Genomic DNA, 18,587 nt, shown 5'->3' with positions numbered 1-18,587 from the left:
TTATTATCCAAACATGAAATGTCAGATTTCTTTAGCATTCTGTCTTACGCTTCTTTTCTGCTTTCTATACTCTCACCCGTGATAGTCTCATCTTTTCTCATGGCTTCAATTAGCAGCCATACAGGTGATAGATCTGTAGACTAAACTTCTCTATGCTCCAGACCTTCTCATAAATACTTACTAGATATCTCACCCTTTAATGTTTCACAGGCACATTAAAATCAATGGTCCAAAATTGAGCTCTTTATCCCATCCTCCCAAAACATTCTTCTCTCCCGGTGTTTCCAAGCCCAATAAATGGTTTTGCCATCCACCCAACTGGTCAAGCCAGAAACCTGGAAACCACTCTTGGTTCTTCTCTCTATTCCTACACAGTACCAAGCTATGTTGATTTTACCTCTCAAATCCAACTACTTTATTCAAACCCCTCTGCCATTATCTTGGTACCAGCTCCCAAAAGCTCTGACCTAGACTACAGGTATAGCAGCTGAAAGCATCAAGTACCCTTGCCTTTTGCTCAAGCACTCACTTGAGTCTCGGTTTTCCGTTTCAAATCCAGACCTGAATCAAAATAGACATTAAAGTTACAAATGGGACTCTAAAAAACTTCATTAAGACACTTTTCTTACTATTTTAAAGGAGAAATCTAAGTTTATGTTAGCAATAGTGAAATCTCAGAAGTCTATAGCTTAGTCTCAACAGGTTACTTAAGAGTTACTACCAAAAGAGGTTATATTAGCTAGGCACATATAATCACGCAGATCATAGAAAGCTTTATTTACAGTATTACAAATAACTGTTGGGTTGAAGAAGAAATACAAACTGAATTACAAAATTTCTAGCCAACAATACTGAAAACAGTATCAAATCAAATCTATAGTATCAGCCAAAGCAGTGCTTGAAGTAATAGTCACAGCTTTAAATACATATAGGTTGGTGGGGGGGCGGGGAGGACAAATTAACCACTCAGCTTAAAGATAGAAAATGAAGCAAATAAACCAAAGGAAAGCAAAAAGATAAAAGGCGTAGGAGAGAAAAACTAAAAGCTGGCTTTAAAAAAGAATTTTTTTAAGCTACTCACTAACTTAATTGAGTAAACGAGGAAATACAACCACACAAAGTTAGAAATAAAGTAATACAGAAATAGGCTTTTATAAATAATTACTTTGTCCCAATCTTTGCAAATAATTTTTTAAAACTGGATGAAATATTAGTGATTTTCAAGGAAAAGTTTTAAAAAGTTGACTCCAAAAACAATAAAAATCTAAACAGATCAATTTTCAAAGAAAAATGCAGAATATTTTCAAAGCACTCCCACCCAAAAAAGAACCAGGCTGACAGTTTGAGAGCATTTCAACCAAACTTTAAAGTATTATGGAAACACTGACACCACATTAATAAAGAATGAACAGGCAGAGCACAGATGTTTAGAGCAGTGAAACTATTCTGTATGTTACTATAACAGTGGATACATGCCATTACGTATTTGTCAAAACCCACAGAATGAGTTGAACCCTAATGTAAGCTATGGACTTTGATGATGATGTGTCAATGTAGGTTCAATGTAGGTTCAATTGTAACAAATGTACTACTCTGGTATGGAATGGTGACAGCTGAGAAGGCTGTGCGTGTGTGGTGGGGTCAAGGGGTATACAGGAATTCTCTCTACTGTCGGCTCAATTTCTAAAGCTGCCCAAAAAATAAAGTACACTAAGAAAAAAAGAAGCAAAAATAAAGGCCCCAGAAGTATCTATATTAAGCTAAACTGTATACAGGCTTCAAGAAACTATGGACAAATACAAAGTAACCTATTAGAATCATTATTTTGTAAGATGAGAAATGAACAGAGGAAGGACAGGGTGAAAGAAAAACTATCTTTTTTAATATTTCCTGATTTCTAAACTATGTGAATTACTTGCAACTTTAAAAACTAAACTTAGAGCTTTTAAATTAAGTACTATACTACTGACAACAGTTCTCTGAGGGGTCAGATTATAGATTTTTTTTCTTCTGACTCATCTGCATTTTCTAAATTTCTACCTTAAGTATATATTCCTTGTATGAGATGTTATTTCTCAAAAGTACCACTAACTATATACTTAATCACACCTAAAAACCTAACATTCAATCACTTTATATTTAGTAAATCTATATGTAATACATATTTAAATGCCTACCATATACTATAAACCATTCTAAGTACTAGGAAAACAACAGTGACAGACAAAATGTCTACTTTAATGGAACTTACAGTGTAAGAGAAGGAGAGATAAAACTTTACAGTTTGTCAGAGAAGCACTTTTATTAAGAAAATTAAAGCAAGGAAAGGAGCAAAAGAGTGTGAATGGGGGAATGGAGGTATGGTATTGTCAGGACATGCATTACTAAGATGACCTTCAAATAAAAAGCTGAAGGAGATTGGGAATGGAGCCATTTAGACATCTGGGAAAAAAGCATCCCAGGCAGTAAGAACAGCACATGCAAAAGCCCTGAAGTAGAAGTGTGGCTGGGATGTTTGAGGACCAGCAAGAAGGCCAGTGTTGCTGGGATGAAGCCAGCAAGAGAGAGAAGTGCAGGAAATGCAATAAAGATGTAAAAGGAAGTGGGGAGCACATTCCGTAGGCCCTTATAGGACATTTTGCCACCATGATGGGAACCAATAGGGAGGGACTTTTGAGCAGAGGAATGACCATCTGACTTGTATTTGAAAAGAATTACTGAGGCTACTATGTTAAGAATAGACTTGGAGAGAGAGCAGAAATAGAAAAACCTGTGAGGAAGCTGTTACAGTAATGCAGATGAAAGGTGATGTGGTGTGGAACAGGAAGGCAGAAGCAGAATTTATGAGAAATGGTCTGTTTCTGGATTTATTTTGAAGGCAGAATTGACCAGACTTGCTGATGGGCTAGATATGAGGTATGAAGAGAAAAACGAGAAATTCTCCAAGGTTTTGGGCAACTCCATCCCTCTAATTCATCAAGCCATTAACTGACATAGTGAAGGTTAAAGGAGGAACAGGTTCTGGGAAGCAAAATGAAGTCAAAGATGTCAAAGACAACTGGACATAAGAATCTAGAGTTGAGAGGACTCATCTATTCGCAATATAAATTTGGCATTTGTCAGGATATTACTCAAGAAATCTAAATTCATACTATAGAAGCAACATGTAGTTGTGAAGGCAGTAATGAAATGCTGAGATTAAAGTTTACCTGGCTGGAGCTCTGAAATATAGCATATCCTCGACATTTCTTACAGAGCTATCATGAGAACCACCAACCTCCCCACTCCCATCCCCTATGTTTCCCCAAAGTCAAAAACACTACTGTAACAGAACATTTCCTCCAAGGGTATTTACACAAAGGGAAGTTTCATCACTTTAAAAGTTATCGAATATACCATGACTACTTAAAAACAAAGCCATGTTGAAACGCTGAAATGTCCAGCTAAGTCCTTTCACCAGCTATCTAAGCCCATCATTCTCGGAGCTCAGACAATTCAAATCTGTGCCTCAGCAAAACTGTAATTTACTACATCACAAAAATTCGAGGTCAGTGAAGAACAGCCAATATGGCAAGGGAAAAGCCCTTGAATACCAGGACCTATGATTCACAACCAAAAATTTTAGTTAAAAAAGATAAAAGACAATAGATCTACAAGCTAGATCTAATAAGTTTTAGATTAATTTTGTCCCCATCTTAGCCAGGAGATGTGATCAGGTCAAAATGGCAAACATCAATAAAGTATCTTTTAAATTTTCCATATAGCAAAAACTCTCCTTCACCACATTAGATAAAATTTGCAATTACCAGGTATATCATGGGGAGGTAAACAGTATTTTTAAATGTGGTAAATAGTAAATAGTTATAGTAAGATTTTAAAAAAAAAAAAGGCCCAACATCTATCTATCAGATAAACATGCCTCCTGCGAAGGAACATGGCAATTCAGGATAGAAAAGCAGGGAGAAACCATCAAAGGAATTAGAGGGAAGCAACTAGAGAAAACCAAGGTAAGCTGTAGTAAATATTCTTTTATATTTCAGAGCAGAGAGATGTTAGGTTTAGAAAAATAGAAAGCTAGATGATTCCCTGCTCTTCTCCTTTAGTCCACTCTAGTGAAAGGTTAATTTAAATCCATACGTTAACTCTTAGCGATAGTCTACATTTTCCCTCTTATTTGACAACACACACACCCATCCGTACACCATCTACTAGTGCAAAAGAAGTAAAGTCAAAACTATGAGATCTAATAGGTGAAGACAAAGTCTTTGAAAAATCCAGTGGATTCTCACTCTTCTTTTTTAGCCTATCAAATCTTTGGTCTCCCCCAAATTCATCTAGAGTTTTACTAAGAAAAGAAAATCAGTAGGTCTGGCCAAAGGATCATAAACCACTTACCAACTGGTCTGGATTAAGTTGCTCTCCATTTTTCAGGCGATCCTTGTAATCTTCCAGTTTGAGCTACAAAAGAGAAACTTGTATCTACTACAACCTGATATAAAATTCTGAAACAAACTAAATACCAGACTGTACCTTATGAAAACAAAGTTCTTGAAGTTAGCTATCAATCTGTAAGAATAACATTTTACTACGAGGCAAGCAGAAATTGTAGGTGAGTTCCAGTCAGGGAAAAAAATATTACACACAATCAACATTAGTCTGGAATTACAAAAGTTAAGCAGTAATAAAACCTTTTTCTCTTAATGGCCTCTATAATTAGACTACGTGACACACAGGGATTTAATCAATCATATGCTCCTAACCCAGTGGTGCTCAATCAGGGGCAATTTTGTCCCCCAAGGTTATACGACAATGTCTGGAGACATTTTTGGTTATCACAACTTGGGGGATGGGAGGGAGGAAGAAGGTGCTACTGGCGTCTTGTGGGTAGAGGCCAGGGATGCTGCTGAACATCCTACAGTGCAAAGGACAGCCCCCCCACAACCAAGAATTATCCAGCCCAAAATGTCAATAGTGTTGAGACTGAGAAGTCCTACTCTAACCTCATACTGAAACTGTTACCTGTTGAATTATGTAGGCATTTGTTCCATAGGAAACTTCCTAATGGAAGTACAGAAATGTAAAATACTTCTTTTCTAGAATTATAGTAGCCTCAACTTGCAGCTATTTTTCATATAAAATTTGATATTTAAGTAAATAGATGACAAATTAATTGCATTTATTGTCCACATAATAATGACATGACCCTTTATGGTATTCTAAAAGCAATGTTTAGGCTCCTTCCATATTGGCTGGATAGCTTTAAAATGCTCTTCCAGAAGCTTGAAACAAATGTATAAGTACTGACCAGATTGGTATTCACAATTAAAGAGGCACTATAGTTAAACTGAAGAGCATAATTATACATATATATGTAGTTCCTCCACCTGGGGTAAGACATTAATGAGTCTCTATCAATAGATCCTGCTTTGACTAATTTCCCACAGTGGCAGGGGATTTGTGCTGACCCAGGCACACTCACCTTATCACACTTGTGATCAACTGCATGCATTCAAAAGACAACTGGTGAGAGCTAGGGCTACAGAGAAGCTACTAGTAACTGGCTCTTCTTCACTACCTTCCTAGTGTGTGTGTTGGTGGGGGGGGGGCGCCAAGGGAGGGGAGAAGGGGGAGGAAAAAAGAGTCAACCAGACTCTTAAAAATCTCTTCACCCTCCTCCATTAAAAGCAACTTTCCTAGGGTTTAACTAGGTCTTGGCATAAAAATATTTAAGAGTTCCTAGGTCCAGATAGTTATTAACTCACCTTACTATCCCAAGCAAATGAGAATCATGACACAACAAAGCTACGTGCAGTACTGTTTCACAGGCTACATGACTCAGGAAATGAAGAATGATTTGGATCTTTACATCAGCATTTACTGTAACGTTAGGCTGATTATAACCCTGAGTAACTTCACAAGGCTCTCTACAATGCTTTCACCTACCAATCTTAAACGATAACCTAGCAACACAAAAATTAGTGCTAAAACATTTTCTGGCTCTACCATCATTAAAGCTTCCAAAGACTGCAGCAGCTATACTGCAATATCAACTGCTGCAGAAAGTCACAAGGAAAACAAGCTAAAAAATTCAGACTATTACTCATTTATGGAAAAAAACATTAATACTACACTCAAAGAATTAATCTGACGTAAAGTAGCCAGCTCTTCAAGTATTTCAACAGTAGCATGCATAATAATTTTACCATGAAGAATATTTTTATTCAATTATTCTGACAAATCAAACAGTAAGTGTTTAATATAGCCAATATTTAGCCCACTTGTACATTTTAGCCAGCTAAATCTCAAGGTTACTTAAATCTTTAGGAAAAAAATCTTTAGGAAGAATACCTATGAGCCCTGATAGAAAGCAAAAATGCCAGTTCCTTAACCCTTATTTAAGATGGTGCATATACAGGGCTGGGAGGAAAAAAAAAAAGTTACCTTCTTTTTCTCGATGTTTCTGATTTTGTGTTTAAGGCATATGAGTCCATTATCAATATATGTCTCATATGCTTGGGAAGGAGAGGCAGCAGAACCGAGAACAGGCTGCAAGGGGCTCATGGCCCGCTGGCTTTCCCCATGCTGACTGTGGTTCACTTGGGGCTTGGCTGACTTCATATTCCCCTCCTTTCCCTCCTCCGAATGGCCTGAAGGTGACTGGTAACCAAATGGAGATGAAGAGAGTTGCACCATTGAAACAGATGAGTCTGAAAGAGGGAAGAAAAAAACAAAAAGTATAAAAGTCAATTACGACTAGAGGCTTTAAATTCCCTGAAAAGTCTAGACCCACGCCCTCAAAATTCTCTTCCACAGAAGTGAGCTCAAAACCTAATGATGCTTTAAATACCACACTTCCATTTCACTACCTTGAAGGCAATTAGTGCCACGCACTGGCGCCTTTACGTAGGCAAAAATCTACAATATGGGGGACGTTTCCAGAAATTCAATTTCCCACACAGGGAGGAAGAGCCGCTAAACAAGCAGTGGCTTCAGAGCTGAGGGCAATCCACATATTGAATAATTTCTATGGTCAAGTGATGACACACAAAAAATAAGCCTTCCCCATCGGGACAAGGCAGCCATTCGAAACTCTCTACATTATCCCTCACCAGCAGCCCCGACCCCAATCACTAACAACGACTTTTAAAAGAAAATCCCGAGCACACACAATTCTTTTAGAGCTCTCATTCACTAAGTGAAGAGAAACTTCTTGAACAAGAATGCTAACTTCCCTTTGATTGCTCTGGGGCCTATAAGGCAAGTCCGTCACTACTGGACATTTAGAGCGAGGTACTCTGTGAAGCTGAGACCGCCCCGAGTTGGTGTTCAGTTTTGTTTAGACTAACCACTCACATCCAACCGGTTTAAGGGCTCATCCTGGCGAGTCTTACACCGTCCCGACCGTGACCCTAGCTCCCCCTCCACCCCCGCGCATCAGCGCTATTCCCCCCACTCCCCTTGAGGAGCATCCCCAAAGCAAGGGCACAACAGGCCCCAGGCAGCCGGCGCGGATCCCAAGCCCCTGCAGGGCCCGGGCGAGAGGCGCTTCTACGCGACGGGCCCTCGGCACCCCGAAGGCAGCGACCCCCGCCCTCCCCACAGTCCTCCGGACGCCGAAGCACACGGCCGGGGCCACTTCTGCAGGTGCCTCTAGGAGACCGACCTGCAGTAAGACGCACGGGCCACCTGCCCTCCAGGGCCCCGCCCCGAGGATGCCAAGCCGCCCCTGCACTCACGGCGGCGGCCGCCCAACCCTGCCCACCCACGCGGGCCGGCCACCTGACCCCGCGCCGCCGACCCAGGCCGCGGCAGCCAGGCTTCACCTCCGCAGGCCGCCGAGGCCGCTGCCGCCGCCACTGCCGCAGCACGGGCCCGCCTTCGAAAGCCGGCGGGAGCCAGGAGAGCTGCGGAGGTGGACCAGCGCCACCCCGCACTCGCGTCTCCTCCTCCAGTCTCCTCCCTCTCCCGTCCCAGGCCTCGCTGGCCGGGTCTGCGGCGCCTGACGCTCCGCCGACTTAGCCGCTCTCACCTAGGCCCGCCCTCAACCCCGCACGGGGCTTATATGGGCGCGCCCCGCCCCCAACCGCTCTCCCAGCCTCGGGCCGCCGCCGCCTCCTCCTTCCGGTTCCCAGGTCCTGCAGCCGCCGGCCTCCGCCCGGGGGGCGTTTGCGCCAGGCCCAGCTGCGGCGCGAAGTCGGTCGCGAGAGGGCGCGTTCTCCCAGCGATTGCGCAGATTGCGGGGCACCAGGTGGGCCTGCTGAGTCGCCGCCGGGAGCTGGCGGGCCGCAGACCCGGCAGCCCTACCCGACCTTGATGATTGCATCCAGTAACAATTGGATGTGCGACCTTGAACAGGTGATTTCGATCACTCGAAAAGCGCAGCGAGCCCTTTGTGGAATTGCCAGTTAAACCGAGCTTGAGCCTCTGGTGGTTGAGGTGGGCACTGTTGAAATGCAGGGATGCCTTTGACCCCCAGATTCCATCCTTCACAGTAGGACGGGGAAAAAATCAGTTTCCTCAGAAAGGACAGCATGTATGAGCAAAATGCTCCAAACCAGCGTTGCCATAAAAACGGAGTGGGTGACTCCGCAACCTTCAGTAACAAGATTTTATTTAGGCTGTGTCATTTGTTGCTTTGAAACAGATTAATTCGTTGTCACTCAGAGAAAAAGCTGATAAAAATCTTGGTAAGGTTGCATCAAATTAAGAGAAAAGGCTGGAAATACATCAGTGTTTCTGAAGGAAGTTATGGTGTTTCTCATACCAAAAGAATAAGAGGGGAAAAAAAGAAAAGAAAAACAGGAATACCTACCATGTGTCCAGCTATTACACCAAATAGAATTGTTTTAGGTCCTGTCCTTGGGGCTCTGATAAAAGTTATTTAGACTAGCAAGAGAAGAACAGAGAAAAATCAGAAGTATAATCAAGGAAACCAAAGTCCAGTTTAAAAAGTGTTGGGGAAACCTACACAAAAATTATCATGTTTTTTAACATTTCTTGATACAGTATTTTGCCAGTTTTTATCTGTGTTCTTTTCCGTCTCTGGAAACCTATTGTACCTTAATGTTTCATTTTAGCTTTGAATCTCTGAATCCCATATGTGACCTTGAGGGTCAGACAAATACTACACTGTCCATTTGTTTCGTTGTTCACAACCAGAGATAGAGCAGAAGCTGCTAAACGTGAGGGGAGGAAGCAAAAAAGTGGACAAAGTTAAAAAAAAATGTGAAGGACACACTTGGATCAACGATCAGGCTCAAAGTTACAGCACAGATTATGCCTGTTGTAGCCTGAACTAATAGTGAACCTCAGAATGGTATTTCAGACATATTAATCATTAAATGTTTGCCTTCTAATTGACCAATAATAAACTATCCCTTGGGTCATATAGATCTAGCCATAGATCCTAAATATTCCACTAAATGAAATAATTCTGAATAAATCTATACAGTTTTATTTCCCAACATATTTCAGAAAATGAATCAAGGATGCAAAAGCAAACATAATTAAATTTCAAGTCTGGTAAGGTACCATCTGTATAAGCACAGCATAACATTTGTAGGAGATTGTACCTTATAGATAATGTTGCAGTAATGTTTTCTGAAAAAAATGAAAAAGGTGATTCAGAAAAAAGCTTTCCTGCTAGAAAAGATCTTTAAAGCCAATGAATTCAGTTTATTTTGAAAGCACGTGCCCCCTCAATTTTTACTTGTTAGGGCTTGTCTATATTTTCCCCTCCCCCACTCCCTATTTTCTACACCTTGATTTGCCTTGCCAACAGTGAGGCAGTATTTGTGGATAGCCACCTCTAAGCTTAGCAACAAATTACTATATTTAAATGTGATTTTAAAAGTTGTTTCAAATCAATGGGGAAAGAATACATTCATTCAACAAATATGTTTTGTTATGTTAGTTATATCTCAGTAAAGCTGGGGAGAAAACCAAATATTTATTGGGCACCAGATATGTGTTGGGTACAATGTTGAGTGAGACAAATATAGCCCCTGCCCTCATGGAGCCGAGTGGGAATTCAATAAAAGCTGCAGGAATAAATAGCAAAAACAACAAACTCAAAATAGAAAAACAAAAATACCGAAGACTTCTAATGGATCATCTCATTTCTGTAAAAACAGCCGAACTTTGCATACCTTGAAAATGTGAAGGTTTTAAATATGCATTGTCTAGCAAATGCATGGTTCCTATAGGAATGGTTATGCTGTAGTCACTTAAAATTAATGTAGCTACGTATTGTTGAAGCTGGAAAGATTAATTCACCAAAGGATGTTGAAGCTGGTAGCGTATGAGTGGAGATATGAGAAATTATCTTGTATATTTTGTTACCAGTGATAGAAATCTGCTTCTCTTTGGTTCTACAAGGCTTTCTGGAGCGTTGCCACAAAAAGGTGGGGAGAGGAGAAAGAAAGAGAGAGAGAGAGGGAGGGAAGGAGGAAGGAAGAGAAGGAAGGAAGGAAGAAAAGGCTAAGAAAGATTCTCAGGGAACAGATAACATAGTAAAATTATTTAAAATATTGCACTTTCACATATTTTCAGATTCATTGAGTGTCTCTTCAAATACTTGAGGAGAGAAAGTTATGTAAGTGAAGGACTGACCAATACAGCCTTCAGTCAGAAAAAAAAATTTTGCCATAATTCTTTGAAGCATTATAACAGAATTCTTATAGTTTCTAAGGTTAATATTTTTGTGGGCTTATTATTTCATGAAATTAATAGCACCACATTCCCAGAGGTTTTGTTTAAACTATTTTTATGGTATTGGAATTAATACATTAACAGTGTTTCACCGGTAAGTCCCTTTGAAATAAAAGTTCTTTGGAGAGAAACGATCAGTTTAGAACTTGTGGATGTGTGTGTGGTTAATAATATCAAGAGCAGGCCTCCCTGGTGGCGCAGTGGTTGAGAGTCCACCTGCCGATGCAGAGCACACGGGTTCATGCCCCGGTCCGGGAAGATCCCACGTGCCGCGGAGCGGCTGGGCCCGTGGGCCATGGCCGCTGAGCCTGAGCGTCCGGAGCCTGTGCTCCGCAACGGGAGAGGCCACAACAGTGAGAGGCCCGCGTACCGCAAAAATAATAATAATAATAATAATATCAAGAGCATAAAAATACTATTTGTGTCCAACTTTGAAATCATTGTAAAGGGTCAACAGCACAGACTTTGGAACCACACACACCTGGATTTGATTCTTACTAGTTCACAGTGATCTTAGGCAAGTTACCTAAATTCTCTGGGCTTCAGTTCCTTCAGCTCTAAGAGAAAGACAATAATAGCTGCTTAATGGTGTCATTAAGGACTTCATTTCATTTATGAAAAGTCATATCCTCTGCTGAGGTATTTCATGTGCTTCTTTTCCAACAGTGTGAAGCCCAGCATTTCTCCTGGTATCCTGAGGAGAACTAGAGAATCTTACGGCTGTGAAACCTCTCCCCTTATTTTAAAGATAAGGTAAATAAAGCTTCTGGACATTTGGGAGTTTTCTGAGGACCTAAAGAATCAAGGTCTCCTGCCCACTAGTGCAAAGTGCATTCCAAGCAGCTTCAACCCTTTTCCTTGCTGCTTCCATAGTGAATAAAGGGTAGAAACAGAATTACACTGACAAAACTAGAAGCACAAAGAATAAGCAATTAGTGTTACTGTATCGTCAAAGGAATTTTTTTTTATGTTCTGGCCGCACAGAGTGGCATGCAGGATTTATTTCCCCAACCAGGGATTGAACCAGTGCCCCCTTCAGTGGAAGCGCTGGGTCTTAGCCACTGGACTGCCAGGGAAGTCCCCTTCAAAGGAATTTATTGAATAAGACATTGTAAAATAGTCATATCTTTTGATCCAGTAGCCCTTATATTAGGAATCTCCCCTATGGAAATAATGAGAGATGCAGACAATAATTTATTTATAAAAATGCTAATCACAGCCTTTGTTAAGTGACAAAAAATTGTAAACAAAAACCTAGGCAAAGTAGGGAAATAGCTAAATAAGGAGACTCTAATCCATGAATTATAATTCAAGCAATACAAATCTTTTAAAATAATATTCAATGGCATGATATTATACAAAGTAAACAAAGGCAGGATAATAACATAAGACATTGAATACAGTTGTGATTTTGTAAAATATTTCATTTTAAATATGCATGGAAAGGCTAGAAGATATTTTCCTCTTTATTTTTATAGTATATGTTTATTTTATTTATTTTTTAAATATTTTATTTTATTTTATTTTATTTTTGGCTGCACCACGTGGCTTGTGGGATCTTAGTTCCCCAACCAGGGATCAAACCTGGGCCCTCAAGCCATGAAAGTGTGGAGTCCTAACCACTGGACCACCGGGGAATTCCCACATATGTTTATTTTACATAGCAAAGTAGACCCAAGAAATTTCCCCAAAACATGGAAAATACTACTCTTAATTTTTTGTTTACATCCTTCCAGACTTTATTTCCAAGCAAATATCTATATAATCTTTTTACAAAAATAGGAATGTACTAAACACATTTGGCAATTCAGTCATTTTCACTTAAAATGTGGTACACATCTTTTTATTAAAACAAATTTTAACTTTGAGTTAGGTTTGAGTGCTAGAATTTTGTATGATGTTACTTATCTTCTTTTTACTTTCCTGTGAACAAGTTAGAAATTAGAAAAACAATAAATAACACTTTACTTGAAGTATCACTTAGATACCTCATTATTTAACAGAAATGTTAATTGTCCAAATGGAACCACAAAAATAATATATAATAATAAATATTTGAATAAATGGTAATCTCTATAATTCTTCCCCCCATAAAAGGACAAGAATCCTAAATGAAACATGAAAAAGTTACCCTAAAAGAAAGCCTAAAATAGTACAAGTTATTTTGTCACTTGAAAAACTACTTTTTATCCACCATCATATTGTTACCTCAGAATTTCTCACATAAATTAATTACTCATCTTTAATAAGCAATACATCTTAAAAGAGTTCTATTTTTTTACATGTGACACTGAGCACAGCAAAAAAAGAAAAACATAAATAAATTAGACTTCATCAAAACTGAAAAGTTTTTGTGTTTTAAAGGACACCATCAAAAAAATGAAAAGGCAGTTCACAGAACTGGAGAAAATATTTTCAAATCACATACCTGATAAGGTACTTATATCACCAATATATATGATATATATACAATGTTATAGTTTTTTTCTGGTTATCTCTTTTTTTTTTCCTTCATCTTTATTGGAGTTTAATTGCTTTACAATGTTGTGTTAGTTTCTGCTGTACAACAAAGTGAATCACCTGCATGTATACATATATCCCCATATCCCCTCCCTCTTGAGCCTCCCTCCCACCCTCCCTATCCCATCCCTATAGGTCGTCACAAAGCGTCGAGCTGATCTCCCTGTGCTATGCAGCTGCTTCCCACTAGCCATCCATTATACATTTGGTAGTGTATATATATCAATGCTACTCTCTCACTTTGTCCCAGCTTCCCCTTCCCCTCCATGTCCTCAAGTCCATTCTCTACGTCTGCATCTTTATTCCTTATATAAGAATATACAAAGAACTCTACAACTAAATAATTTTTTAAAAACCAATTTAAAAATGGGTAAAGAATCTGATTTGGCATTTCTGCAAAAAAGACATACAAATAGCCAATAAGTACCTGAAAAGCTGCTCAACATCACTAGTCATCAAGGAAATGCAAATCAAAACACAGTGAGATACCACTTCACACCTACTAGAATCAAAAAGACAGATAATAACAAATGTTGTTGAGGATGTGGAGAAATTGGTTGGAATTCTCGTGCACTGCTGGCGGAAATGTAAAATAGTGTACCCTCTTTGGAAACCAGTTTGGCAGTTCCTCAAACAGTTAAACATACAGCTTCCATATGACCCAGCAATTCCAAGTATATAGTCATATATATATATATATATATATATATATATATATATACACTCAGGACAAATGAAAACATATCCCCACTCAAAAATTTGAACACAAATTTTCACAGCAGCATTATTCAAATAACTACAAATTAGAAACAACCCAAATGTCCATCAACTGATGAGTGGATAAATAAAATGTGGTATACCCATACAAAGGAATATTATTCAAGCATAAAAAGGGATGAAGTGCTGATACATGCAAAAGCATGGATGAACCTTGAAAACATGCTACAAGAAAAGAGCCAGACATAAAAGGCCACATACTGTATTATTCCACTTATATGAAATGTCCAGGGTAGGCAGATCTATAAAGACAGAAAGTAGATTAGTTGGTCGTCTAGGGCTTGGGGGAATTTCTAGGGGGAAATGGGGAGTGACTGCTAATACATAGTTTCTTTGTGGGGATTAAAGTGCTGTAAAGTTGATAATAATGATGGTTGCACAATTCTGTGAATATACTAAAAATCATTGAATTGTACACTTTAAATGGGTGAGTGGTTTGATGCTATGGGTTGATTTATGTCCATCAAAAAGTTATGCTGGGGCTTCCCTGGTGGCGCAGTGGTTGAGAGTCCGCCTGCCGATGCAGGGGACATGGGTTCGTGCCCCGGTCCGGGAAGATCCCACATGCCGCGGAGCGGCTGGGTCCATGAGCCATGGCCGCTGAGCCTGCACGTCCAGAGCTGCCTGTGCTCCGCAACGGAAGAGGCCATAGCAGTGAGAGGCCCACTTACCGCCAAAAAAAAAAAAAAAGATATGCTGAAGTCCTAACCCTCAAAACCCATGAATGTAACCTTAGTTGGAAATAGGGTTTTTGCAGATATAATCAAGTTAAGATGAGATCATACTGGATGAGGGTGAGCCCTAAATCCAATGACTGGGGTCTTTATAAGAGGAGAGAGATTTGAAGACACAGAGGAGAAATAAGAAAGAAGGCCAGACCATGGAAGAAGAGAGAATTGGCTACCGGAGATCATGGAATCTCCTGAGCCTGCTGCAGTCAAAAAGCTGATTAAAGCCGAAGGCTTTCAGAGCCATCAGGCCATTAGGGTGATATAAGCGTTGGAGCATCTGGTCCATTACTTTTAATAAGCCACTAGAGGGAGGAAGACCAAGACGGCTGACAGGAGGACGTGGAGCTCACCTCCCCCCACAAACACATCAAAAATACATCTACAGGGCTTCCCTGGTGGCGCAGTGGTTGGGAGTCCGCCTGCCGATGAAGGGGACGCGGGTTCGTGCCCCAGTCCGGGAAGATCCCACATGCCGCGGAGCGGCTGGGCCTGTGAGCCACGGCCGCTGAGCCTGCGCGTCCGGACCCTGTGCTCTGCAACGGGAGAGGCCGCAACAGTGAGAGGCCTGCGTACCACAAAAAAAACATATACATGTGGACCACTTCTCACAGAAAACCAACTGAAAGTTGGCAGAAGTGCTCCTATACAATCAAAGCTACAAGAAAGATCTCCACATAAAGAGGTAGAACGAGGGGAAAAGAGGCATCAGGACGGACTGGTGCCCCTGGGAGGATCTGTAAGAAAGAGAAGTTCCACATGGGCAGGCTCATACCCTGGGGAGCTGCCTTGCCTGCTGGGAAATCTACTTGGACAGATAGAGGGGCTGGAGAAGACTAGATTCTGCTCACAAGGAGTGCTTGCATGCAGACAATCAGGGCTGAGAGAGACTTGTGCTGGTGGCTACTGCCTCGCTGCTCTTCCCAGTCTGAAGGGCTGAATGCCCAGCCCCACTCGCTCAACACCATAGCCTAGCATGAGATCATGGCAGAGATTCAGTCTAGCTGTGCAGAGACAGGCAGGGACGCCTGGGGTGTGATCCAGGCCAAACCACAGAGACCACTGTCAGCACATGCACTGGGCAGTGCCACAAGAATGTGCAGTGGCCTGGCACTGAATCTCAGAAGAGGACTGGATGCAGCTGGGGTGTGGTCCAGGGAGAAGAGCAGAGGGAGCCCATTGTTAATGCATGCACAGCAGCAGTGGGTCCAGAATGTGCAGAGGCTGGGCACTGAGGCTTGGGCAGACAGGGCCTGGCAGGAGTACACATTGGTTTGTTTCTGTGAACTACGAGCACTCCAGCTCCTCCACTCCACACCTCAGCTTGGAGCTGAATCTGGGGTGAACAGATCCTGGGAGAAGTTTGCCACAGTGGCAGCCCAGGACCTCAGTGGCAGCACAGCCACCTCGACCTGCAGCCACAACACGCTGGTCCCCACCCCAGCATACTCCACACCACAGCCTTGCACTAGGTCTGGGAAAAACATAACAGACAAAGGGATGCCACCTTGGGCTACTTTTGGGCAGAACTGCAGACACCTGCATGGGTAACACATAGGTTTGCTGTGACCACACAGGCCTCACATGCTTCAATGGCACCTCCTTTGGGGCAGGGCATGCACTCAAAGGCAAAAGAGCCTGATCGAACCCAATCCTCAGGGCTTCTACTCCAACAACTGGGGAGAAGATCCCACCCCAGACAGGGCAGTGACAGCTGCAAAGAGGAAGCCCTGCCGCACATCCAGCACAGGCTCTGGATACCACAACACAAATCACATCCCCTATCAAGGGGATAACAACTGGCACACTATAAAGAAAGATATGGCTGGCATCCATACCAAAGCCAGCTCTTGCACCAAAAGAGTTGGAGTCACAGAAGTCTAGACAGGGACACTCCCACATAAAAACACCGGTTCAAGACCACAGTAGCTAACTGTTTCTCCTAAGTTCATAGAAACAGAGAAAGTTAAGTAAAATGAAAAAGCAGAGGAACTACTCCCAGTTAAAAGAACAAGAGGAATCCCCTGAAGGAACAAATAATGAAACAGACCTCACCAGTCTACTAGACCCAGAGTTCAAAAAAGGGACAATTAAAATGCTAAAGGAATTAAGAAAGATTATCAAAAGAAATGCAGATCACAGTAACAAGGAAATAGAAACAATGAAGATGAACCAATCAAAATTAGACAATTAAATTGCTGAGATAAAAACCAACCTGGAAGCAATGAGTAGCAGACTAAATGACATAGAAGAAGGAATAAGTGATCTAGAAGATGGAATAATGGAAATCACCCAATCAGAACCGCAGTCAGAGAGATGAATGGAAAAAAAAAATGAAAGCAGCATACAAGATGTATGGGATAATGTAAAGCATGCCAACCTACACATAATAGGGGATCTAGAAGAAGAAGAAAGAGAAAAGGGGATCAAAAGTGTATTTGAAGGGCTTCCCTGGTGGCACAGTGGTTGAGAGTCCGCCTGCCGATGCAGGGGACACGGGTTCGTGCCCCAGTCTGGGAAGATCCTACATGCCACGGAGCAGCTGGGCCCATAAGCCATGGCCGCTGAGCTTGCTCATCCGGAGCCTGTGCTCCGCAACAGGAGAGGCCACAACAATGAGAGGCCCGTGTACCACAAAAAAAAAAAAAAAAAAAATGTATTTGAAGAAATTATGGCTGAACACATGTAAATCAATGAAGTTAAAACATACCCTCACATCATACACAAAGATAAACTCAAAATGGCTTAAAGACTTATATAAGACATGACACCACAAAACTCCTAGAAGAGAACATAGGCAAAACATTCTCTGACATAAATTGTACCAATGTTTTCTTAAGAATGATAGTACTAGATACTGTCAGTATCCCAAGACAATAGAAATAAAAGCAAAAATAAACAAATGAGACCTAATCAAACTTACAAGCTTTGTACAGCAAAGGAAACCATAAATGAAAGAAAAAAACAACTTATGGACCGGGAGAAAATATTTGCAAAAGATGTAACCAGCAAGGGCTTAATTTCCAAAATATACAAAACAACTCATACAACTCAGTAACAAAAAAGCAAACAACCCAATTGAAAAATGAGCAGAAGACCTAAATTGACATTTCTCCAAAAAGACATACAGATGGCCAATGGGCACATGAAAAGATGCTCAACATCTCCAATAAGTAAAGAAATGCAGATCAAAACTACAGTGAGGTACCAACTCACACTGATCAGAATGGCCATTATTAAAAAGTCTAAAAATAACAAATGCTGCAGAGGGTGTGGAGAAAAGGGAACCCTCCTACACAGTTGATGGGAATGTAAATTGGTGCAGCCACTGTGGAAAACCACATGGAGGTTCCTGAAAAAACTAAAAATAGAGTTGCCATATGATCCAGCAATCCCACTCCTGGGCAAGTATTCAGACAAAACTCTAATTCAAAAAGATACATGCACTCCAATGTTCATAGCAGCACTATTCACAATTGCCAAGACATGGAAGCAACCTAAATGTCCATCAACAGATGAATGGATAAAGAAGATGTGGTACATATATACAGTGGAATGCTACTCAGCCATAAAAAAGACTGAAATAATGCCATTTGCAGCAACATGGATGGACCTAGAGATTATCATACTAAGTGAAGAAGGTCAGAAATAGAAAGACAAATACCATATTATATAACTTATACATGCAATCTAAAATATAACGCAAATGAATTTATCTACAAGACAGACTTACAGACATAGAGAACAGACTGTGGTTGCCAAGTGGGGGGGTGTGGGGGAGGGTGGGATTGGGAGTTTGGTATTAGCAGATGCAAACTATTATATACAGAATGAATAAACAACAAGGACCTA

At 40.9% G+C, this 18,587-nt stretch overlaps 1 protein-coding gene across 19 annotated transcripts in view; it reads right to left on the bottom strand.

The window, feature by feature from the left end:
- CAPRIN2 (caprin family member 2) overlaps positions 1-8,198 on the bottom strand; it is a 42,223-nt gene extending 34,025 nt beyond the window's left edge. For 12 of the 19 annotated variants that reach the window (XM_030830447.2, XM_030830441.2, XM_060305689.1 and 9 more), the window contains exons 1-3: positions 7,824-7,954; positions 6,442-6,707; positions 4,396-4,458 (exon numbers count right to left, since the gene is read on the bottom strand). In XM_030830447.2, the coding sequence (XP_030686307.1) occupies positions 4,396-4,458; positions 6,442-6,693 (315 nt within the window). In that variant the 5' untranslated portion in view covers positions 6,694-6,707; positions 7,824-7,954. The other 7 variants (XM_060305693.1, XM_060305694.1, XM_060305702.1 and 4 more) reach the window with 6 other exon arrangements.
- Positions 8,199-18,587: the final 10,389 nt, after the last annotated feature.

Source organism: Globicephala melas, chromosome 10 (genome assembly GCF_963455315.2).
Source record: "Globicephala melas chromosome 10, mGloMel1.2, whole genome shotgun sequence".
In the NCBI taxonomy this organism is placed as follows: Eukaryota; Metazoa; Chordata; class Mammalia; order Artiodactyla; family Delphinidae; genus Globicephala; species Globicephala melas.
Note: the sequence above shows the minus strand (reverse complement) of the source record. Positions and strands in the feature narration are given on the sequence as shown.